We start from the raw sequence: 25,695 nt of genomic DNA, 5'->3' as shown, positions 1-25,695 counted from the left end.
AGAGGCGCGCACACGTCACGCTGCAGTAGATTATAATGCCTCGTTTCCGTCTCTTCGAAGATTTGGCACAACGGCTCGCCACCGTCTCCTTCTTTGTGAGGTCGCTGGCGCGTGACATTAGCGCTCAACGTACCGTCCATGATGCCGACGCGGTCAAAACGAGTCGACGGACGCACGTTCCCTGTGCGCCGAAGGCTCTCTTGATATTTGATCCGACCCTCAGACAGACGAAGCCAAGGGAAGACCCAAGGCCGCAATGTGCGTTCAAAGAATCAGTGCTCAGTGTGTCCTGCAATTCACGCCAAGTCTCGCAGCTGGCTGCGTTCTTCATCGACCCGAGAACTGAGTGATCCACGACTTAGAGTCGTGAAAAATAGTTTGTTCAATTCAGTACAGTACAACCAGGGTTTCCGGCACGTGGCGTCTCCCTGTGTGTGGTTTCGAAGAGCGCCTTTCCGCGTGTGCTCTTTCGGCGTGCGTACTCGCGCAGCTCTCCAAAACCACTCGGCCAGTGCCAGGGAGGGGCTTCCTGCGCCGGAGCCACAAGTCTACTTGAGGCGGAAGACGAAGCCAGCAAGGGCTTGGCCGCAAGTGCATTCGAATCCGGGACTACGTTCCCTCGTCTGTCCGTACTTTTCCTCTTTCGACGTGCGGCGCCTTCCCAAAGCGCACAAGTCCGCTAACCGCAGAACGCTTCCGACGTAGCAAAGCCGCGTTTACTTCGGTACGTCGCAGCAACGCCGCCTTTCCCTCGGCGGCGGGCAAATAGGCTGCAGACGTCGTCGCATTGAACCGCGATCTCGACACCTCGCGCGTCACGAGCAGGAGCCGACCGGCAGCCGCCGGCCCTGTCGGGCTCGGCGGCATTTGCCGCGGAGGACGGGAGAGCGCTTTAGGCCACGGTTCCTTCCGTACTTGGCAGCCGCACCCTCATACCCCCAGTTCCTTGACCGACCGAGCGCCACACCGTTCGTTTAGTACTTGGGCAGCAACAAAGTCGGGTCGTTACTCCATACTCGCCGCAGGAAGCAACCGGCAGCCGCCAGCCTTTTCATACTCGGCAGCGTTTGCCGCGGAGGACGGGAGAGCGCTCGCACCACGGTTCCTTGTGTACTAAGCGGCAGCAGCTCTCGATCGCCAGTTCCTTGACCGACCGCACGCTTCGCCGTTCCCCTCGTACTGGGCAAAGCAGCAGGTCGGGTCGTCTTACTCCCCTTCCGCGCAAGAGCGCCGAGGCGGACAGAAAGCCCACCCATTGTGCGTTACGCCGTTTCTACCCGCGGGCGCGGCCAAGCCAACCGTCCAAGGTTCCAGCCTGCGTCCACTGGGCGCAATAAATTTGGCACGGGGCGCCCCTCAAAATTCAGGCAGTCCCCGGCATGTTCGGGTATAGCCGTCCCCGCGTCCAAGCGGGGCCAGCGCCGGAAAGCGTCGGGCACAGCGAGCTGCTTCACCCACACGGGGTTGAAACAATGGCGCTCGTCACCCTTCACAATCCGGTAATGATCCTTCCGCAGGTTCACCTACGGAAACCTTGTTACTACTTTTATTTCCTCTAAATGATCAAGTTTGGTCATCTTTCCAACAGACCGGCGCAACCGAAAGGCCGCGCCGGACATCGGTCCGAAGACCTCACTAAATCATTCAATCGGTAGTAGCGACGGCCGGTGTGAACAAAGGGCAGGGACGTAATCAACGCGAGCTTATGACTCGCGCTTACTGGGAATTCCTCGTTCAAGGGGAACAGTTGCAAGCCCCTATCCCAATCACGAAAGAAGTTCCACGGGTTACCCAGTCTTTTCAGACAGGGATAAAGACACGCTGCTTCCTTCAGTGTAGCGCGCGTGCGGCCCCAGATATCTAAGGGCATCACAGACCTCTTATTGCTCTGTTTCGTGCGGCTAGGAGCCGCTTGTCCCTCTAAGGTTGTAAGGTGCTGGGAACCCCGCACCTATTTAATAGGCTACAGTCTCGTTCGTTATCGGAATTAACCAGACAAATCGCTGCACCAACTAAGAACGGCCATGCACCGCCATCCACCGAATCAAGAAACAGCTCTCAATCTGTCAATCCTCCCAGTGTCCGGGCCGGGTAAGTTTTCCCGTTAAACCGCAGGCTCCACTCCTGGTGGTGCCCTTGCGTCAATTCCTTGAAGTTTCAGCTTTGCAACCATACTTCCCCCGGAACACAAACACTTTGGTTTCCCGGAAGCTGCCCGCCGAGTCATTTGAGTAACTCAGGCGGATCGCTGGTTGGCATCGTTTATGGTCAGAACTAGGGCGGTATCTGATCGCCTTCGAACCTCTGACTTTCATTCTTGATCAAAGAAAACATTCTTGGCAAATGCTTTCGGAGTAGTTCGTCTTGCGACGGTCTAAGAATTTCACCTCTAGCGCCTCAATACGAATGCCCCCGTCTGTCCCTCTTAATCATTACCTCGTATTCCAAAAACCAACAGAACAGAAACGAGGTCTTGTTCTATTATTCCATGCAAGTTTATTCAGGCGATTCGCCTGCGTTGAGCACTGTAATTTTTTCAAAGTAAAAGCACCGGCCTTCTCGAGGCACACAATGAAGTGCACCAAGAAAGGACCGGCATGATGTTCAGTCCGAGCCGTCGCATCGGGTAGATGCACTACTCTTCTGGAACTGAGATCCAACTACGAGCTTTTTAACCGCAGCAGCTTTAGTATACGCTATTGGAGCTGGAATTACCGCGGCTGCTGGCACCAGACTTGCCCTCCAATTGATCCTCGTTAAAGGATTTAGAGTGTACTCATTTCAATTACGGGGCCTCAAAAGAGTCCCGTATTGTTATTTTTCGTCACTACCTCCCCTTGCCGGGAGTGGGTAATTTGCGCGCCTGCTGCCTTCCTTGGATGTGGTAGCTGTCTCTCAGGCTCCCTCTCCGGAATCGAACCCTCATTCTCCGTTACCCGTAACAACCATGGTAAGCAAGTAACCTACCATCGAAAGTTGATAAGGCAGACACTTGAAAGGAACGTCGCCGGCTCGTGGCCATGCGATCAGCACAATGTTATCCAGAGTCCCCAGTCAAAAATTCCATCAAGCTACTGGCTTACATGTCTGATGGCTATACGTAATTTTGGACCTTGAAGGTCTACTAGTCTGATGGCCTACCAGTCTGATGGTCTACCAGTCTGATGGTCTACCGGTCTGATGGTCTACCGGTCTGATGGTCTACCGGTCTGATGGTCTACCGGTCTACCAGTCTGATGGTCTACCAGTCTATCGGGCTCTACCAGTCTATCGGTCTCTACCAGTCTATCGTTCCCTACTAGCTTATCGGTTAATGGCAAAAATGCATGATTGCATCAATTTTAAGACGTATTGGCACAGCTGCTACGCAGGCTGAAGGACTAACATTTTTGTTGTGTCTCAACCAGCTTGTATGCCAGTCAGTAGGCAGGCATGTGCGCATTCTACACTCCATTTTTAACAGGACAAACAAAATTGAGGTAACTGAAGCTTTATTTGCACTCGACATGAGCAGTTCGGTTTTGTTGTTGCATTGACGAAATTGGTCAATTTTCTTCAAGACCAACTGTCTTGAAGAAAATTCTGGAACAGCCTCCCCTTTTGAAGCAGATGGGAAGAGAAAAAACATGAAATGCAGAATATACTGTCTTAATGGAAAATATACACCACTCATATTTTACAGCAAGGGTACTTTTGCAGAAATGTAGGGAAAAAACATTATATGTGGGCAAGAATACAGGCTTACAGTATTAGAGATAATTAAAATGACAAAATTGTACTAAATGCTTTATCATAAATGAGTCGCAGTCATTCAATAACAACAAAGTGACCTGAAAAACTGCCGCATTAACTGCTGTTGAAGATGCTTCCTGTACTAACCGAAGACAGCATGAATGGAATGAAGCTTTCATTCTGCTTTCTTTGGCACAGGCTCGGTGAAATGTTCCGCTAAAATGCTGTATTGTAGCAGGGTGACAGCACAGAGGACTGCTCTTGCTGCAAATATCTTACCACTATGATTATTATATAAGTACTTTGTTGTCATAGCAAGAATGCCTGAGGATGCAGAAAACAAAAAATAACTGACCACAATATATTATTACTGGATGAATGAACAAAGGCATGCACTTTACAGCTAACACAGAAGCCAGACTAGATTTCAAAAGCTATATAGCATAACCACTGTCACATAACAAATAGGGCTGTACTGTATATACAGCAGCCGACTTTAACAAAGGTGCTGCAGACAACAGAGGGGACCACAAAAACATACATATAGTCAGGCAGCCTGGAAAAAAACTTGTTAACAGGCCGGTTCATTAATTGCCACCTGCTCGCTCAAATATAGCCAGCCTTTCCGAGGTACTTTATTCCTGTTTAGGAACCTCTATATCACAGCAAGGTTTGGGTACGGGCTAGTTCGTATTCAATGGTATCAATCGTCACTTACAGCGCCTACATAGACGAGGTCCCTCGTCTATGTATGCGCTGTAAGTGACGATTCTATATCACAATCAGTTGTGACCAGTTAGAAGAGATGCAACAGTATCCTTCGGCAATAAATAAATAAATAAATAAATAAAAATGAATAAATCCTCCCACACTTGCATTGACCACCCCTCTGGTTGGTGCAACTTTAGCACAGTCCGTTTTATTTGTAGAACAGATGTAACAGTTGCAACAAAACAGCACAGACAGAAGAGTAAAAGGGCAAGAACAAAACAAGGACACAATGGGTAACACACACTTATGCTTGAGTGTGTCCCATCCTATGTCATCTTGTTGGTGCTCTATACTCTTTCTGGGTGACATGCAACAACAGGGTCAAAGGCAACACAATTGCACATCACAGCCTTCATGTTCAGCACTGTAGCGTCTGTCACACTCCCGAGACAATAGCTCAAGTACTTTGTGTGTGCCCTCACTAAGCGGGCGAATGAAGAACACTTAAATCTAGTGTTGACTGCTTGGACTATCGCCCCTTTTAGGAAGATTCTGGGCACGTGGTGAAGAGTTGACTGTGCCCAACGTGCCATAAAGTCTCTTGAACTTTCTACATGAGACTGGTTTAGACGATCGCCTCTAGAACCTGCGAGACATGCAGACAGTGCAAAATGGGTTTGCATGATAACTTATTGTTTGGACAAGATTACTCCTGCGTGTATTGCATCTACAGTACGCCTCCGCATATTGGACGTGTATATAGTAGCTCATTGTACCATAACAATCACCCGCCACCTACCCTTCCCTGTATTTACCATTTCCCCTTTCCCCAGGGAAGATAGCAGGCTAGAGACAAGCTCTCCAGGCTAACCTCTTCTCCTTTCTCTTCATTAAAATCTACTCTTCCTCCATGGCATGAGAGTATGCATTGATGTGACATCTGGGAACCTGAAGGCTCCGACTGATAGATTTATTGAACACCTTAATGTTCGTGGCTGATACACACAATTCAGCGCCGCTGCACGTCACCAAGCTTTTGTGACAAATGCTTGCGGACCATTTTCATTCGCTTGTCCGCCACCTCCTTTGTCACGTCGCCCATGTAGATGGCAAACATCGCTGCATAGAAAGTGAAACTATTAACCACATGAAGAAAACACAGAACTAAGCACAGTTCTTTATTACTCCATGGGCACATTCAGAAGTCACTGCAGCACAGTATGTAGGCAAAGACAAATTTAGTTTGCAAAGGAAGCCACTACTGCTTGTGAACGCATGAATTAATTTCCTTAAAAAAATAAGTGCGCTATTATTGTTCTGCACAGTCGTGTGTAACAGTGGTGTGCTTGATTACTTCATATTTAATATGAAGCTATGAAGCATCCATGTATAAAAGCTGTTACACCTACTGCTAGTGAGATACTATCGACATGAAATGACGAACGGAGCTCCTAACTGAAGGTAAAGCCTGCGCCCATGCAATCGACACCATTGACGTGCACATACTTCCGGTTTGACCGTCCTACACAATGATGTTCCCTCTATACTGCAATATTTTAGTTTCTGTTCTGGTTCTGTTTTATTTGAAAGCGAAAGGTTATGGCAGAGTAATGACGACAGTGCAAACTGTACCACTGCGTTTCATTTGACGCCAATAGCATATACGGTTTCACCGCAATGGGCAATAATACTCACCCTGTACTTTGATATTTTAGCTTCTGTTTTCTTCAATTTTTCTTCTGTCACATTCAAATAAAAGAGAGCCAGAACAGAAATAAAAAGGGGGAGCATCATCATGTAGTATATTCAAACCGGATGAGCACGCCTGCCGATGGTGATGACTGGACGGTCCACCCTAAACCTTCAGTTATGCTCTCCACTGTTCACGTTTTATTTGATGCCGATAGTACCACATTTTGCTCCATATGACTTGCAATGCATGAGCACTGTTAACACCTGACCATAATGAGCATCTTAGTATACCTACAGTGATGAAAAATAAAGATATGGCTAACTATCCGAGTGCAGCAAGTTGCTGCACTAACTTCAGTAATGCACCGGTGATTGCAGCTTGCGTTCTTGTGCAAAATTGTAGTCAGAAATCTAGCGCAGTAAAACCTCGTTAAACTGTACCCGCTTAAACAGTAGTTTCGTTTTAAAAGTAGTACAGTGAAATCGCCGACTCAGTGCCCATTGAAAATAATGTTTTGTATCCGCATAAACCGTACCAGCTTATTGCATGCATATCGGTTAACAAGTAGCGTTTTCACTTTTCATCGCACAATCACAGCAGTGCGTGGTCTCCATCGAGCAGCCCGGCAGAACAAGCTTCAGAAATCAGAACGGCCTCCAAGCATGGTGTGCGTTTGCGCGTGAAGCCACATCAACATCATTTCGGCGCCACGCTAGAGAGCATTGTGGCATCGTGCAAAGAAGGACTCGCGTCATACGGAAGCTCGGATAAAAAAGACGCCGAGTGCTCAGCATAGAAAAACAAATAGGCATCGTTCGTGCTATCGAACGTGATACGAAGAAGTCGGTGCTGGCACACGACAAGGATCTACTGTTGGCTACGGTGCGTGGCATTTAGAATGCGAAGTTGCTCGGCAGCGCTGCTGCGACCGCGAAGAGATGTCGGCTACAAGGTTCGACTTTTCGCCATTGTTGCCTCTGTTGTTGCCAAAGTGTCAACCAGCGACAGTGACGAAGACGACATGAAAAGCGACAGCACGGACGATTCAGGCCCGACAGTAGCAGAAGCTGCGCGTTACGTCAGCCTCATGAATGCAATCGCCGCGATGAGAACAGCACCCGGCAATGAAAAAGGCGCCCCGCGACTTCTGCAGCGCTACCGCCTGCATGCATGGAGAACATGCAATGTCAATGAGAAGATTGTCATGCGAGTGCTTGGCGAGAAGAGGGGGCTGGCTGAAAAGCTGGCTCGCAGCTTCAGTAACACCAGTGAACACTTTTGATCACGATCAAGCCCGATGCGGATCAGAATTCTCGACTGCGATTGGCTGCCTCACGCATCTTGCGCAAATGAGCAAATTATGAGTGAGCCGACGACAGGCCGCTGCTGTTGCTGCTAGGCCGCCACGGCATCAAACGAAAATAACACTTTTGTTGCGCAAAGTGAATAAATACTGCTTGTTCTTTCCCCCTTTCATCGCACTCTCTCAGAGTTCAGTTTTTGACAGGTAAGTGGGCGATCTCATGCTATTTCGGTTAAGCAGTACTGCTGTTTAGTAAGTACTTTTCCCGAGCTCCGGCCAACTACGGTTTAATGAGGTTTCACTGTAAGAGCAAAATATGGAAAACAGTTGGCAGACAAGTATAGTGAAAGCTCATTAATTCGAACTTCAATAATTCGAATTTATGGATAATTCGAACTGTACGATTTTGTCTGGTCAAGCTCCCCAGAAGTCTCTGTATAAAAAAGCCCATTAATTCAAGCGCGAGAAGGTTCCGCCACGGATAATTCGAACTACGCGCCACCGTGCCGGCGGCATGGCGCCTGGCACACTGCCAGAGAAGCGCACTTACTGCATACACACAAGGCTGCATCGCCTCCGGAACAAAGAGAACGGCGAGAGAAAGCAAAATCGGCAAAAGATCTAACCGGCGCGGGGTCAGCCAGAAGGCAGCAGCGGCTGCCTCCTCTCCGTTCTACGTTGACCACCCAGATCCCGTCCCTCCCGGTGGACTACGCGGCCAACAGAAAGGCATAGATGACGGGGGAACTGTTCGGACAGTGGCTAGCGAAGATGGACAAAAAGTTTGAGCGTTGTGGACGGAAAGTCCTCCTGCTCGGTGACAATTGTTGGGCTCATAAGGTCAACATTGAGACGAAGGCCATTGAGCTAGCCTTCCTTCCACCTAACACTACAGCGGCACTGCAGCCCATGGACCAAGGTATCATTCAAAATTTTAAATCATTTTACCGGCGCCATCTGTTGGAGCAAATTATTTTGTGCAATAATTATCAGGTGACGCTCCTAAGTGCGCTACACATGCATGTGCGTGCTTGGGAGCAAGTAACTGCAGTTACGATAGCAACTTGCTATCGCCACTGTGGCTTCGGCGCACAAGCTCTACAAGGAGGAAACCAGCCGCCTGCGCCCGAAGACGGCGTCACCGCTCCCATGGCGGACGTTTTGGACAACATCTTTGCTGACTTTGTCGACATGGACGAGAGTGCAGTGGTGTGTGGTGCGCTGACAGATGAGGACATAATTTCTCAGGTCAGAAGCGCTGAACCTGTCGCTGCCAGTGACGAGGAGGAGGAGAAAGACGACGCGCCAGTGAGGCCCTCCGCTGCGGAGGTCATGGCTGGATTGAATGCTGCCCGTCTCTTCTTCAGTTTTAAAGAAGGCAAAGAGGAGGCCTTCCGCCACATTAGCTCGTTAGAGCAAGAAGTGCTAGCTGTCACCTTCAAGGAAAAAAGGCAGGCTACGATCACGGACTTTTTAAAGCATTAAATTTCTGGCATGCCCTACTACTTCCAAGTCGCCGTGTACTGTTGTTCTCCTTCACTTTCGTTAGTTCGAACTGAAGCGGCTTCCCCTTGCGGTTCGAATTAACGAGCTTTTACTGTACTATCGGCTGAAAGACCATGGTAACAATAACTCAAATAAACAAGCCTTCAACTTTCTTTTTGCTGCAAAAATACTGAATTGGCCATCACATGCACAAATAACAGAGCTAAAATATTTTGTTTCCATTATTCAATGGTAGAACATAACACAAGGCAATTAATCAAAATTGATGTGCCAGTTTTATGTAGAATAAACCACATTATAATAAAAATATAAAACATGCACAAGATCAATATGCAAACTTTCTAAAGGCCACAGGAAAAAGATATATACCCTTTAGAGACGAGATTTTTCCGGCGTGAGTGGCGGCTTTGCCTCGGTGTAATCCAGCGAACGTGCTTTGTTTGAAAGTGTACCTGTGACACTCCTCGTCTTTAACTGGTCTGCAGTCCACAACACAGTAGCAGCGCTTCTACAGAACATAGAGTCCGTGGAGGCACTAAACAAGCAGTCCCAGGCTTTCTGGTCCAACCAGAAGCCACTGCCTGCATAAACCTGCATTACAGAAAGAAACAATCACTCACAAATTAGAAGCACTGACAGGTCTATATCACTTTTTTTTTTGCTTTATCAGAGGGCTAGCTGTCAACTCCATAACTAGTGTCATGCCAGATTTCCTTGAATGCACAATATATCACTTATGCACACAAAATGGAGAGTGTGGCTTCTCCATAGAGTTTCTTTAAAAGTTATCTCACAAAAACTGAAAATTACAAAAATTGGACTTAGTGGTCGCAAACTGCTGGTGCATGTGCTGGTCTGGCTGACCAGCACACTGTTTACTGCGTGGCTTGCAACCACTGAGTCAGGCTGTGTAGTAGTTGAAAATCGCCCAACGACTGTCTTGCCGAAAGGCAGGTACAGGTAGGACTTTCATATGCATGCCTGCGAGCTGTCACAGAATAAATTCAGCTCATTCAAGCTGCAGCTGAATTGATCACTTTGTGACAACATTCAGGCAATATCTGCAGCTAATAAATTTGGTGTGATTACCTTTCCGTCATCTCTTCTGGAGCCTATCACGAACTCTGAGGTGGCGTGCTCAAAATCTACAGCCTCCTCACAATGAAGATCGCCTGCACAACAAAATGAGGTTTCTAACGCACAAATTACAAACAGTGTAAGCAAGAACAAAGAAATTGGTATAATAGAATTCCTAGGACTAAATAATATATTGCATAGAACGAATAACTAGCACCCTGTTATAGTAACAGAAAGGGTGGTAAGAAAATGGAAACAGTCACAGTCAGCAGAGTATTTACCCTACCAAGTGTATATTTCTTTCATAAACATTAAACGAACAAACTGAAGCTAAAAATTATTCAAGAAATAAGGTAATGAAAATTGCACATCACTTCAGGGCCTCAGGGATAAATAAATTCATAAAGCTTGCCTTTAATAAAACCAAGGATGCTGCTCAAGTACATAAACTTCCTGTCCTTTGTGTCCTAATCTTTATAGCCCTCTGGCAGCCAATTATGCAGATCCCACACATTGTGGGAATCAATGTTAGGCAAAGCATTACACAGCTAGGTAACTAGCCATCTAGCATATAGGGACACTAATGTAGCGCAAATAGAACAAAGAACACACTGGAGAGCGTAGGCGCCACCCACAACCAATTCATCACAGCCCCTACAAGACTGGAAAAAACATGCCAGCAAGACTGCAATAAATCAGGCAGCCATATGGTGAGCAGCCCATGCTGCTCCACCATATGTTCTTTGCATTTTATTTGCCATGCAATGCCATGCCACCTTCCTCAAGTATAAAAGAAAACTAGGTTGTAGTGTTTTTACATGCCAAAACCACGATCGGATTATGAGGCACGCCATAGTGGGAGACTGGGTTCATTTTGACTACCTGGGGTTCTTCAACATGCACCCAATGCTTGGTACATGGGTGTTTTTGCTTTTTGCCCTCATCAAGATGCAGCCTCCGCCGCTCGGATTTGATCCCACAACCTCGGAATTAGCAGCCCAACACCACAGCCACAACGCCACCGTGGCAGGTTTCAAGTATCAACCAACTTGCCCAACAACTTTAGGGCCGCATAGCATCATTTGGGGTTCCATGAAAATGGTGCAACATGCTTGTATAGGGTGTGTGTTTGTGGCAACAGCAAAGGATGGCAAGGCAACTGATTTCTTGTTCACCAGAGATGAAACATTCAACTTATTCCGGTATGACCAAGGCTAACCTCACAGGCGGATGAACTGCGGCAATCACAAAAGTGGTGCATGCTTGCATGATGGAGCAAACTTGCTATGCAATGCGATGTATGTCAAGCATTTTAAAGCAGTAGCTTGCACATGTGAGGAATTGTGGTAGGCTGCTATTCTCTAATGACCTGTCGTTGCTCAGTGGCTATGGTGTCTGGCTGCTGAGCACGAGGCCGCGGGATCGAATCTCGGCCCCGGCGGCCGCATTCCAATGGGGGCAAAATGCGAAAAACCCGTGTACTTAGATTTAAGTGCACGTTAAAGAACCCCAGGTGGTCGAAATTTCCGGAGTCCTCCACTATGGTGTGGCTCATAAACAGAAAGTGGTTTTAGCACGTCAAACCCCAGGATTTAATTATTCTCTAATGCCATGCATGCGCCTGTGGCATAATGGATATTCCATCAGGCTGTTGCACTGGGTAACCCTAGTGGGTAACCACCACCAGACAATTTTTGTGAAAGAGGCCCCCCAACAAGGCAAGACAGAAACTTCCAGAAATGTACCTTGTAGAAGCACAGAATGGTTTGTATTGAAATGTGCTTTTAAGGTGACATATAATGCAATTTGGCCATTCCCTTATTGGTGGCAGGGTGTCCAGATCAGTGTTACTGCCTCATCATTTCTTATTCTCCCAAGTGCTATGGATTGGAGCAATAATATTCGCAAATATTCAAGCATAAAATGGGTTTGGCTGAGGTGGGACAAGTGTAAACTGGGCACCAGTACGAAAGGTGGTCCACGTGTACAATCTGAATAAGCTGATCATGACGATGATGACTAACATGTGTTTCCTATTCGCACGAGGAAGACAAAGCTGTTAAATGTTCTGCACTGAGCTAGGTTCTACACAAGATATAAAATTGAACAATGTTTTTCCTTCACAACATTACCAGTAGCACACTATTTCTTACCTATATCTTCCAATGGTAATGGTGCCGAGGTTTCCACAGACTCTGCAGAATAACCACAAATTTATAACATATATTTGGTGACCTAAGCAGCTTCAGACTTAATATTAAAGGAGTACCGACACAAAATTTCGAAGTCGGGTTAACATGCAAGATTCATTTATGTGGGCACACATACATCGTCTGCAAAATATCAACGGCAAATACAGCTTAGAACATATTTAAAATCAATTTTACAGTATGTGTAACCTTTTTTCAAAAAGCTAGCAGTTGCATGAGTGCTTTTTTGGTGTAGTGCAACTAGTGCACAGATAACGAAAAGAACCCACAAACAATCAGTCTTGTTCTTCCTCTACATCCATGTACTAATTGCGCTACACCAAAAAAACTTCATGATGACATACCAATAAGCCCATATCTCCGCACTAATCAACTTAAGTGAGTGCAAAACCTACAAAACACATAAAGAATTTGAATTCCAGCTTTCTAGGAGAATAAATGAATGTGAATATTTATCTTAGTACCTCTTATCCTTTGCTTCCCTGTATGAACCTAAGGCACCAATAAATCTTGATAAACACCTTGCAACTCCCTTCTACAAGTTCACACTGTTTGTAAAACTTGCCCTAACAAATATGTTGACAATGCCACATACACCAGAAGACAGATCTAGTAGAAACAAATCATTTAACATATAAATATTCCTCACCCAACTCTTCTAAGCTGTTAAAATTTGATGCTGCAGCATCGTAGTTCTGAGGAATCTCAGGTTCCGAAGCAACAGCAGCAGCAGCATCCTTTTGGACAGTTGCAGATTCTGAGGAATAAAAATATTCGCATAATTACTGCACTTATATTCAACGACTACACACACCCGCCATTTAGCTGATGGTTGCCTATTTTCCTTAGTTTCTCTACTCACCTGATATTAAACATATCACAGAATTTCTTGATGGCTTTTACTTGCCTATTGACACTAAGCTACCTCTACTATATTTACTTTCTTAGCTGGGAAAATTAGGCACTGAATATGGGAAATTTCAAGCACTTTCTTGGTGTACCTCACAGATGTTTCTAATTACAAGGTTATTAGATGTTTCCGCCATGATCAATTATGGTTTGACTTGCAAAAGTGAAAGAGTCCATAGAAAGTGAAATCGCTGCACTTTAAATAAGCAAGCACCTCTTACAAACATCATCAAGCATGCAAAACATCAATGCACAAGTGCATCAGTGTTTCACACTGCCAACAGTTTCCTTCAGGTTTGGCAATGGTGCTGCTGTTGTGCTAAGCTGTAACATGACGTGGCATATGCTGCCAAACTTATTTCAGAAACAGCTAGCACCATTACAGGTATAAATGTAAAAAGAATATGTACTGCACTGTAGTTTTCTTTTCACACAAGAGAATGTTGCATTTTCAGCCATAGCTTCATCACTACTGTTTATGTGAAATATATTCCTGATATTTATATTTTGTACAGTACAACTAAACCATGCAGCTCGATCATAGTTGAAGGAAAAAAACAGTCCCAAAACACAAAGGACAAGAAGAGAGGTTCACACCACAATGGCTGGACTATCAACTGAGCTTTATTAGAAATGGCGTAGTCCCAGCAAGGCCAGCAGAGCATGCACAGCAACAGCATCACTAATCGCAGAGCATGAAAAGTCAAGTTATCGCATCTATCGTGACCGACCTAAAAAGGCTAATTCTTCTTCAAGTAAGCGCAATGAGGTTGTACTAATGCAGCCGTCATTAGTACAACCTCGGTGCGCTTACTTGAGAAAGAATTAGCCTTTTTAGTTCGGTCACGACAGATGCGATAACTTGACTTTTCATGCTCTGCTGGCCTTGCTGGGACTACGCCATTGCTAATAAAGCTCAGTTGATAGTCCAGCCGTTGTGGTGCGAACCTCTCTTGTCCTTTGTGTTTTGTGACTTATTTTTCCTTCAATTATGTACCAATTGGCCCGAATTTCAACCCTTCTGCATCTTAGTAAAAGCCCTACGAAGAAAGTATGCAGATAACTTATGAAATTTAGAACTGAAATGCAAAGTTAAAATAAAGGGGAAGCGTTTGTTATTATATTCATCTCCTCAAAAAAGAAGGAAATGAAAGTCGAAAAACTTGCCACCAATGGAAGAAAAACACACAAGCTGAGCATCACGTGTACAAGGCTATACAAAATTGAAGTTGTGCATGGCAGCTGTCCTTTATAGAAAATTAAGCAGAGTTGGCAGGTTGGCATCTGCAGTTCTTTCAAGTGCCCCGAATTGCAAGTACTATATGTGTTCCTCCAGGGAAGGAAAAGTAACCACTGAAAACTAACATATAGCACACTACAGTGCAAACTTGCTGCAAATAGCATGTGCCCCTCATTCCTCCTTCCTCAACTGCCTCCCACTCGGATTCTTCCTTTGTGCTCGCAGTCAGGAAAATCAAGTAACCTTACACAAGAGCAGAACAGTAACGGATGCACAAAAAAGAATAAATGTGCACCAGTTGAGACTGTGACAAACAAAAGTTGGAAAAAAAGTAGTAAACAGCTGCCTGTTTGGTCTGCCATGTTGACCTACCACTTTAGCATTGCATAATACAATGTAAGCTCCAAGCTAAAACATGGACGTTACTTACCTCTCTGGGCCAACTCCTCTGGGACGGTGGGCCTCTGAAGTGGGAGTCTTGCACGTCCTACAGAAAGGGAATACTTGTGAGCTACGTCAAGAAATTGGACGGCCGTGGGAAAAAAAACCTTCTACAGTAGCTTAGGTACCATCAGTGTGCTGGGCATGCATGGCTTCAGTGAACACAACATAACAGGATGAGTGCTGCATAATGCAAATCGCCTGTATTATTAGACAATGACTTACCCGTCTGACAGTGCACCCTTGGTGCTGGCACAACACGGGTTGTGGACCCTAGAATATCAAAACACAAACTGCTAAAAGACCATATAGGAACAAACACTGTTATTACAAATACATTCCTGCAATGCGACATCATTACTAAAGTGATCACAAAGCAAGTGCCTTTATTGCATTTAACATTACAGTGCTTGCGAAGATAAAGTGCAGATTAATAAATACCTTATGCAACCTACACAAATGTTTGCAGAAGTGGTTTGTGTGGTTCACAGCAGACACAATTTCAGCAAACCAACACATAGTTAACGAAAGTTTGGAAACTTTTTTTATTTTGCAACTGTGTTAGAAATTTCAAGGCAATTGTATGTGAAGGCAACTTCACTTTGATTCTACTAAAGCACTGGTGTTCCCGGATATCAATTTCATACTCAGTATGCTAATCTAACCTTCAGGAGCAGAGATAATCTTAATAGATAGGGAAAAGACTGCATATGATGTAGCTTGGTGCAAAAACCTCTTTTGCATTCTGGGAGCAGGAGCACAGCTGTTATCAGCTTTGCCTGGCTTTTACACTGGCATGATATACGCAATATGCTATGTCACATGATGGGTTTGCCTTGTTTCGACTCCTCCCTCTCCTTTAAATGTGAAATTCACACAGAGAGAGCCAAATTTTATTATGAATATAACGAAACAGAAGTACTTCGTAAGAACCAAACAAAATATAGTTGTCCTCAAATATGACCGTCTTCAAATTTCCAATGTAAATGTACACAACGAATGTGACAAAAAAATATAATCAACGAATTTTCATTAATTGTGCATCTCCAGACTCTTGCAAATATAGGCTCGGCAAAAGTGCTGAAGTGCCTGTGCAAGAACAATTTGTATAGCTAGCATAGTGTTATTAAATTTACTGACGCTTTACCTTGGAATGCTGTGTATGTGAGCACAAGGCTGCACATTATGCTGGATCCATATCATCAGTTTCAATAAGAGTTGCTTCAGTAAGTTGCAAGTACAGCCTTAATATGAATCCTGCACACCAGCAATTTCTCTGTAACGCAACAAATTTCTTTGGGGATAAAAACCATCTTTTTGCTTTAAAGAACTCCTGAACCACCCCTTGGGCTTGGTGAAAAAACAGTCTGCAGAAAGGATAATAATAATATTTGGGGTTTTACGTGCCAAAACCACTTTCCGATTATGAGGCACGCCGTAGTGGAGGACTCCGGAAATTTCTACCACCTGGGGTTCTTTAACGTGCACTTAAATCTAAGCACACTGGTGTTTTCGCATATTGCCCCCATCGAAATGCGGCCGCCGTGGCCGGGATTCGATCCCGCGACCTCGTGCTCAGCAGCCCAACACCATAGCCACTGAGCAACCACGGCGGGTACGCAGAAAGGATACACTGCTATAAACGTCAGTCAAATTTTCCATTCATGCACAGTGGAGCTCAGTTGTGTTGTGCATGTGGAGCTCATAAGCAGACCATGAATTCACCTTTTTCTGAAACACTCTCTTTTCAACAGAAGCCTTCTCACTCTTTTCGGGTGCCATATTTCGTCATATAGCACATTCCCATATGAGGCTGCTGTTGGCCAATAGCAAGAAGGATGCTTAGATCAGTGCACCTGTTTCTAATGTTGCTGTATATATTTATGAACACAGTTTAATAGAAATTGAAGTTAGCAAAAATATGCTTTCGAATTTCCATAAGAATTACGTACTTCGGAAATAAGTCAACTACCGTAAAAACCGGAATATAAGTCGAACTTTTTTCAAAAAATCATTGCGAAAAGTCGGCCCTCGTCTTTTATACCGGACATTGGCGGAAAAACTACGGAAGTCTTGCAACAACGGGCAGATGAAGTAAAGAGCCGCCTTCGCCATCGCCATCAGCAGCAGCGCGGTGTGGCGACATTGTGCACCGCCAATTTCCGTTTACATTGTCACAAAGTTATATTAGTTAAAGGCTGCTTTTTCATATTTTGTTTCAAAATGAGCGGAAGCCGATGGCAACTCACCGTCGCCTTCAAGAAAAAGGCGATTGAGTGCGCGGAAGCCCACAGAAACCTCGCGGCACAGCGCAAATTTGGAGTATACGAAAAGAGCATTCAGTACTGGCGGAGGCAGAAGCAGCAAACCAACAGAAAATGGCATTTCGAGGGCCGACCACAGAACTGGAAGACTAGGTTGCAGAGTTCGTCCGGGAGCTGCGTGTAAGATCGCTGCCTGTGACTGCCGAATGCATCCGCTTGAAAGCGGTAGAGATCACGCGCACCTCTGGACTGGGCAGTGAGAAGCACTCGTCATCCAACTCTAGTTCGGACGACTCTGATCAAAGACGTTGCTCTGGTTCAGAGTAGCGCTTGCGCACTTCGTGCCCTTCTGTGTACTGTACACCCGGCCAATTTTTAACAGTATTGCGCGACCATCGACCCGCATGTTTGTCAGCACCTTGTCATCACGGCACAGAGCGGTAAAATAGCGAAAGTAAGCGCACGTGTACACATGCGCATGTCTCGTTTGTTTCGCCGCTCAGCGCCATTAATAAGGTGCTGACAAGCACACGGGTCAATGGTCGCGCGATACTGTTAAAAATTGACCGGGTGCACATGCGAGTAGCATTTAAATAAATACTGTCATTATTGTGCATGAGTTGCATTTGTTTCAAGGTAAGGGTGTCTTTCGGTACTTTTGCCATTGAAAAAGATTTTTTTCATTTTTAGAATTTGTTAGTTGGGGAATCGACCTACATTCTGGTCTGACCTACAGTCCGGTTTTTACGGTATCCTCTGCTCTTGCGCGGCATAAGAATTAAACTTTGGCCACACCGCTTATCAGTGTCGTAGCCGCTGAGTCTCATTACTTTCATCTTCACAAAAAACCAGCGTGAAAAAGACATGGGCAAGCAAAGAAACAACAAACACGGGACTGTTTTGCAACTCTTGTTTCTTTGCTCGTCCGCACCTTTCACATACAGGTTTTTGTTAAAATGAAACCACACCAACTACCCAGCTATTAGTTTTGATGAAGAAACCCATTACTCTCAATTTGTTTTGAATATTGAACTAGCCTTGAACCATATTAAACTTAGGGTCAGACCCCACGTACGTTTGCCAGCGCGTGCTCACACCTGGCCGCTCCTCGCTAGATGCCTTGGCAGACATCGCTTCCTACTGAGCTATTGATAGTGCTAAATTAAGAATGCACAAGTTCGATGTGGTACTATTATTCAGTCAAGCTGTTTCAGGACAAAGCCTGTCCACACCACATTGCACAGCCAGATTGGAGAACATGAGCACAAGTGCACATTCCAGCCAGTGTTGTACATGCAGCAAATGCTGCATATATGCATTACAGTTACATGTTGCTGCGTCTGCTACATAGCGTAGATACTGCGGCTGCCCCAGGGTACTGCAATGAGCCCACTAGCTGAGCTCACTGCAGCTCGCTGAGCACAAGTGCACTTGGCATAGCCTTTGCAGTGCATGGCATTGAAGGAGCACAAGGAATACGAAGGGGATTAACGGTGAATTTGAATGCCAATAAGTCCACTTCTACTGAATGCATTGAAGCACTCTTTGAATGCGAGGTATTTATGAAATAGACTATATTAACTTCAAGCTCATTTCCCAAGTTCTATACAAAATTTTTCACGGTCTCTTTAACAGTACATATGCACAGGATATAAAATAAGGCTGAATGATGCTTTGAAAATGTAATCATTGCATGCTATACAAGCACTCCAGTTGGAATGTTATAGTCCAATATGATGATACATAATGGCCCTTATGCTACATCAAATACAGAAAAAAAATGCTTTCTTGAGTCATTCTTTGTTCTTTTTTCAATACACTTTACTGCGGAAAACAAAATAGTGCTTCTAATGAAGATTAAACTAGAACACACAGCAGAAGATAGAACTTGCCTCCAATGCTCGAAGGGGTGACAGGGTCCGGCTGCGCCCGTACTGACACATCGAACGATGTGGCATAGACAACTCTGCTTTCTGAAAGGTTTTTGAAGGAGGCATCTGAGCTGTCAACAATTTACCAGCACCTGAATGTCATAACTTATCATGACTGGCACCAGTAAATGACAAATGATAACTTCTATATGAAATAGTATGTACTCCACAAAGACATATAATGTTTAATTAGCCCATTGACAAGAAAGCACAAGTCAAAAACAGAGAATGGAGTAGAAAACTAAGACAACATAGCAACAGATGCTGCCAGCTGTTCCTGCTTGTCGTTTCGCCAATGCTAGCAATGAACACAAATATTTCTCCTAGTGCAACTTTTGCGTTTGGGAAGCCCAGTTGATCCCTTATGTTTCTTTGTTTAAGCAGTGTTGATATGAGTCAAGGAAATAACAGATGTCTGCAGAGCAATAATCTCCAATAACACTGACTGTGCTTGCACAACAGTGTCAAAATACATTAGAAGTTCTTACACTGAAGTGGTGGTAACAAACATTTCTAGCATTTGTAGCAATGAGCATTAAAGGGAAGCTGAAAGGTTTTCCAGAAAAAATGAGTGAACATCTGTACATAATAGTTTTCAACCCTCCGAATTCGAATATCGTATCGAAATTGAGCGAAAGAAAGCGCAAATATATTTTATTTCGACGAAAAGTGCAGCAGCGGACACGCCGAGCTCGCGCGTCTCGTTTCCGCCTGTGATTGGTCGGGCGCCTCGTGACGTCAACACTAGTGTTCGTCCGAACCAACCGCTGCCGCTACACATGAAGCGCGGTGCCAGGTAGTTTGGTGCTGTTTTTCTGAGATGGTAATGGAAAATTTAGAGAGACTGCGTTTTTCTGAGGAGTTCGGCGTTACTCCCTACATGTACGAGCAGATTGCGAAGAGCCGGCCTCTCAAAGAAGCAAACGATGCTGGTGCGAGCAGTGCTTTCGACGCGAACGAAAGCGAAGTCTTGGGATCTCCTCGTGTTGGAAATGCTCTTTGGCGAGTATGTTTTTTGCAAAGCGATCTAGTGATCTCGCCAATCTTTCGCCGATCTAGTGAGCTCGTTTCCGGTCAAACAACTGTAGTGTTGTGTTCCTGCATGCCTCCTCGTGGAACGTAAGCGGGGATGCGATCGTCGGCATTTGCGCGCTGTCCAAAGCTGTCGGCAATCTACAAAGACGGTTTAAATGCGTGAGAAGCTTCCCAGTTCATGCAGTACGTGTAGTGACTTTCATCTGTGCGCCATCCGCACACTACTCGTAACCGAAGTCGTAAAGGCGGCGAATTCCGTCGGCTACGTGAGACGGTCGGTTTCTCGGTGTGCGCGAGAGAAGGGGGGAGTGTAGCGTCCTGGCGTGCGCCGGCTTTCCAGCACATGCAAACTCTACATTTGCACTGCGTTATGGTAGCTGCATGCAGGCTGTTTTACAACACACGTGCAAATAGAAAATTAGCGGCGCTTTGCAACGAAACCTGCATGAAGGGCGGGAGATAAACATGCACCTTCCGTTCAGCGTGCTAACACGAAGGAGCTCGCAGTAAATCAAAATCCAGGTTTGGGCGAGTTCGTGTATTCATAAGGCCTTCCAACACCAGTTATCATCAGTCAGTCCGCACTCATGCCGTCTTTGTTTTTGTTGCTCCGATCTTTTCGCGCTGCGTTTAGAAAGCCTGCTAGTGGCAAGTTGTCCTCTCTCATTCTGTGGCCATATGCAGCAACTGCACAGGCCGAATTGCAGGGCTGGCCGTATACGTATGTATCAAGCTAAGGTGCACTTGGTAATTTGACACTAGTTCTTTGCATGTGTTCATGAGTGCAAATGCTTCTTTGGTAATCTTTGATGGCATTTGGAAGACAACATCGTCGCGGCCGCTGGTGTTCGTGCAACCGTAGGCTGCACAGAAAGCCAGCATGATCGGCCCACCACTTCAGTTGATGCTGCGCACGTTGACTACCACTCTACATACACGCAGACGCACCAACAAAGGAATGCAGGGTCGATCGAAGCAGATTACGATGGCACGCATGCACAAACAAGCACGGTCAGGCACGGTCGCGGAGGCTGCGAAGGAACAGAACACTAGTGTTGTCACAACACCGTGGTTTCCGGTCTCCGCTCGCATTGTCAGCGTCAGCAGCAGCGCGCGGCATACGACGGGGAGCGGAGCTACAGCGCAATTTTAACCGACGATTACGTCGCTCCTAATTGAAAAAAAAAACAACAAAATTTTACCTACATGGTTTATAAGGTTCCCGCAACCGTATATGAGTGTCCTATTCAATTCGACAGACTCTTAAGCTTCCCTTTAAAGCTCAAAACAATTTCACTTTTTATCTTAGCATAGTTTGTTTCATGGAGGCAAAGTTTCTGGCCAGAAAATATGAATACTTCATAATTCAAACAAATTTGCCCCTACATTGCCTTTTTGGTGTAAGTGCAATGCATTGAAAAGTACATTCTTAACTGAGGCACTTACTTTATTGCAGTTCATCTGCATGCTTTTTCTCTGCAAAGGCACCAGCTCTAGTTGATATATTTTCACAACCACTTGCAATTCCCTTTATGAGACACCAAGAAAACTGAAGAAAACAATTTGTACTTTTCCTTTCATTCAGATTTTCACTTGGGGAACAAACAATGAAACAAATTAGCCTTGAAAAGGCAATGATCTCTGCAAATGCCAACAAGCTCGACTTCTGTGTACAGAGCATGGCTGGTGCAACATGTGCATAGCAGATGCACTAAATTTCACAGCTATACTACAAATTTGCTGCATTTAGCTTCTTTGTAGAAGGCATATCACTTTACCCTTGTGCTCTGTATTGTTCATCTATCTAGCACTCTAAACAAGAGGTTCACAGAAAGATTAAGTCGTAAGAAGAAACTTTAACTTGTGGCCAACACCAAGTTCTTTATTGAAATAATGCAAAATGCAAATACGTTTTCATAAAACATCTGCTCGACCAATTGTAATAAAATTTGCTGCACTTAAGAGAGTTAAATTCTAATGATTAATAAATTTTGATTTAGGAATATAATGTGAAAAATATTTCCAATAACAGAAGCACGAACTTTACAAATCCATAACTCAGCACCAAAAGCAGACATCACAGTTCTGTAAACTTCATCCATTAGAGCCATCTAAATCAGACAAATTTATTAAGATTTTGCAGCCTATATGAATTGGTTAAATGTTTACAGGGGTTCTGCAAAAGTCCAACCCATAAATTAAAGGCACATAATACATCAACCTTGTCCCATTTATATGTCATAAGGTGAAATTTACAGAATTGTGAAATGGTTTTTTTTGTTGTCGAGTTACAAAGTTGTAAGCTTGATATTCTCATTTTCTGAATTTCTGCAATTTTTAACAATTCATATGAAAAATTGATGGCCTAATAAAAATACCCTTGCTGCAGTCCCTAGATAAACGTTTCTTATTAAATGCAGTAAACCTAATCAAACTTGAAGCAGTGGTTACCGAGAAAAATGATTTTTCTGTTCCTATGCATTTTGAAGCCACATACATAAACTTCCACTAGTCATTAACAGCATTCAAACAACAGATGTCTCAGGCTGGAGACGATGCTTCAAGAATGGATAAGAGCTCTTGTCCGACTTTTGTTGATGACATAGCAAAAGCATCTCAAGCATTTCCTACGTGTTTCCACTTAACCAAAATTCCAAACATTGCTTCAGTGCTTCTTGCTGCATTAGCATGATCAGATGGCAGTAACAATGCTAGGCTCACAAAGGTTCCTAGAATTTGCAGGACTGTCCCGAATATCAATTACAATTTCTGCGTTCCAACTTTCCCTTAGGAGTGAGCACTAGGTCCACATTGACGTTTGACGATACTGCTGGGGGGGGGTATTCTCTAAGTGTCCACTTAGTGGACATGTCCGTTTTGTCTGCTGTTGAAGTTCCGATTGGCTGGGCTGGGCTATGCATCAGAAGGAGACAGGCGACCCCTGGCCAATCAGAACTTCAGCAGCAGAAGAAATGGACGTGTCCAATAGGTGGACACTTACAGAATATCTCCCCCCAGGTCACTCTATGCACAATGAAAGTCCTCCAAATTGCTCAAGCCTGCCTTCTTTTAAAAGTATTTTTCAGGAATGTCACAATGGAAAGAATATTTCATAGAAAAATCAAATGAGTGCAAAACTACCAATGGTAGAGTCTGTCATGACTAATTTCCACCTAAAATGCATTATTTTACACTTTACAGCATGGTCCAGTCTTGAAAGCAGTAAAGTTGGTGCAATGTCATGTACTGCTACCAAACTCCATATGTAAATATTCATTTCTAAGCCATGTCTGCCATCCTGAGCTGCCCATTCTACTTCGCACCCAACACCAGGCTTTACCAAGTCAAGTGGCCTAGTCGATAGGCCTTTTCTAATACACTCAATCCTGAGCACATGGCAGATTGACCTTCCTCAGGACGATATGCCACCAGACAGCTGCAACCAGTAAAGCACGAAAAACAATAATACAGGGAAAATATAACTGAAGTGAACCAGGCAACACAGACAGGAACCAATAGCCTCAACTAAACCAGAAATATGAAATATCCTGCATTTGTTTACACTGTATGTCACATGGGGCCCTAAACATTTTTATGGGATCAACTTAATACTTGGCGTGCGAATTTCCCAACAGTACAGTAATGATCCAAAATTCAAGAAATGAAAACACTCACCACTTTGAAAAAGCTTGTAACAGAGTGTCTTTTGCAGCTCCATGTTCCTGGCACGAAGCTGCCGCACTTCTTCATTCAGCTCCTTGTAGTGCTCCTCGGCACATATGCAAGTGCCTCTTGGCAAGGCACTGCCTTGATCCTCAGGAACCTGCTGCGCCGAGGAGACTACTTGAGCATTTTCAGTGAACTGGGCGCGCAAGCTGTCCAGCTCATTTTGCACAGCTTGCAGCTGCAGCTGTAAAGCTGTATATGCACTCCTCGGGACAAAGTCAGACTCATCGTCCTGCAGGACTTCGTCCGCCAGCTGCAGCTCCGACCTCTCGCGTACTTGAGTCCTTAACTTCTTTTGGGACTGCTCCACCTGCAGTTCAATAAGGCACAATAGATGCCCTGGCAAAATGAACGCACACCACTTTCTGCACAGAATGTAACAGTTAAGTGTAATGCAGCACGACTTTATTTACCTACATACTGCAGAATAAAAGTAAAACACAAACAAAGCTATATACAATAACCAACTCAATGTGAAAAGCAATAAAAACAAAGCTGAAATCATATTTCTGTAGATGTGGTGCAGATGTTGTTACACTCACAAACAAAAGAAAGCTGGAATTCGCATTCCATATTTCTGCTGCATGCTAGTTAAAGGTGCTCATATTATTATGATGACGACTTGGGATTTCAATGGTACACTCATAACACCAATAATAACTAACCAATTCACATACAATAGGTGTTTCCATTACTATACAAGAATTTTGTTTAAACCGTGTGTGGCAGATAGCAAAGTTGTAGTCCATGAACCCGATTGCTCACAACGACTGCCTAAATGGGCACGACACAAAATAATTTCTGCCAATCATTGAGGGCTACCGGCAGATTTGGAATAAACAGAGTGAGCATGCTATTGGGTGATGACTTCGAAAAGGCACTTCATAATATATTTTACATAATGTATATGATATATTGTACAAACTTGGTTTTATGTTTGTTCTAATGATGTTTGCCGTTCTTTATACTGATTTTGATTATATTTTCATCCCTCTCAGCCAGGACCAAAAGCAAGGTTCGCAGTATTGTGTAAATAAAGAACTTTGAGGATGCCTAAACTTCGCTTTTAAGAGTGGAGCATGATAGTTTTACATTAGCCGATTCCAAATTCAACTTGCAACTTACCTCATGTCATCCCCCAGCTAACTTTCTGCCGTTCTCAAATGTGCTTCCCTTCCTTTGGCACCCATTCTGCAACTCTGATGGTCCACCGGGTATCTGCCCTACGCATTACGTCGCCAGCCCAGCTACACCTATTTTTACAGCACAGCCTTAGAACAGCGAGATGTAGATGACATACAGGTAACGAATGAGACCGTAACTAGGCTTGCTTCAGAAGCAGCAATTGAAGTGGGAGGCAACGCACCAAAGCAATCAGTAGGTGAGCTCTCCCAAGCAGTGAAGGACCTAATAAAAGAATGACAAAGAATGAAACAGTTCAACTCAAGAGATCAGATAGAATTTGTGGAATTGTCAAGACTGATCAACAAGGAGAAAATAAAGCATATTCGAAATTATAACGTAACAAAGGCTGAAGAAGCCATAAGAAGTGGACGCAGCCTGAAATCAGTGAGAAGGAAACTTGGCATAGGACAAACAAAGTTGTATGCAATTAAAGATAAGCAGGGTAATATCATCAGCAATATAGAAGATATAGTAAATGCAGCGGAAGAATTCTATACTGCCCTATACAATACCCAGAGCAGCCAGGATATCTCCATTGAAAGTAGTAATGAACAGGTTACGAGGCTCCTTCTATAACTTGCAAGGAAGTTAGAAGGGCCTTTCAAGACATGAAACGGGGGAAAAGTGACAGTAGAAGATTGAATAACAGTTCATTTAATCAAAATGGAGGAGACATGCTTGAAAAGTTTGTGGCCCTTTATACGAAATGTCTCACAACTTCAAGGGTCCCAG

General features: G+C 44.6%; 1 protein-coding gene and 1 non-coding gene across 2 annotated transcripts; both read right to left on the bottom strand.

Annotated features, from left to right (window-relative positions):
* Positions 1–213: 213 nt before the first annotated feature.
* On the bottom strand, positions 214–366 carry LOC142565198 (5.8S ribosomal RNA). Its single transcript, XR_012824864.1, has one exon. It is a non-coding gene; the product is annotated as a 5.8S ribosomal RNA (ribosomal RNA).
* Positions 367–9,317: 8,951 nt separating this feature from the next.
* Positions 9,318–24,908, bottom strand: LOC142563510 (uncharacterized). The gene is made up of 9 exons (XM_075674057.1): positions 24,904–24,908; positions 23,728–24,143; positions 18,979–19,059; positions 15,048–15,206; positions 14,812–14,868; positions 12,882–12,989; positions 12,176–12,217; positions 10,035–10,117; positions 9,318–9,536 (listed from the first exon to the last, which is right to left on the bottom strand). The coding sequence occupies exons 1-9, from the start codon at positions 24,906–24,908 to the stop codon at positions 9,318–9,320; spliced, it is 1,170 nt and encodes a 389-aa protein (XP_075530172.1).
* Positions 24,909–25,695: the final 787 nt, after the last annotated feature.

The sequence above is a fragment of the Dermacentor variabilis genome, chromosome 11, assembly GCF_050947875.1.
Source record: "Dermacentor variabilis isolate Ectoservices chromosome 11, ASM5094787v1, whole genome shotgun sequence".
Taxonomy (NCBI): Eukaryota; Metazoa; Arthropoda; class Arachnida; order Ixodida; family Ixodidae; genus Dermacentor; species Dermacentor variabilis.
The sequence above is the reverse complement of the archived record's forward strand: the minus strand, read 5'-3'. Positions and strand labels throughout refer to the sequence as shown.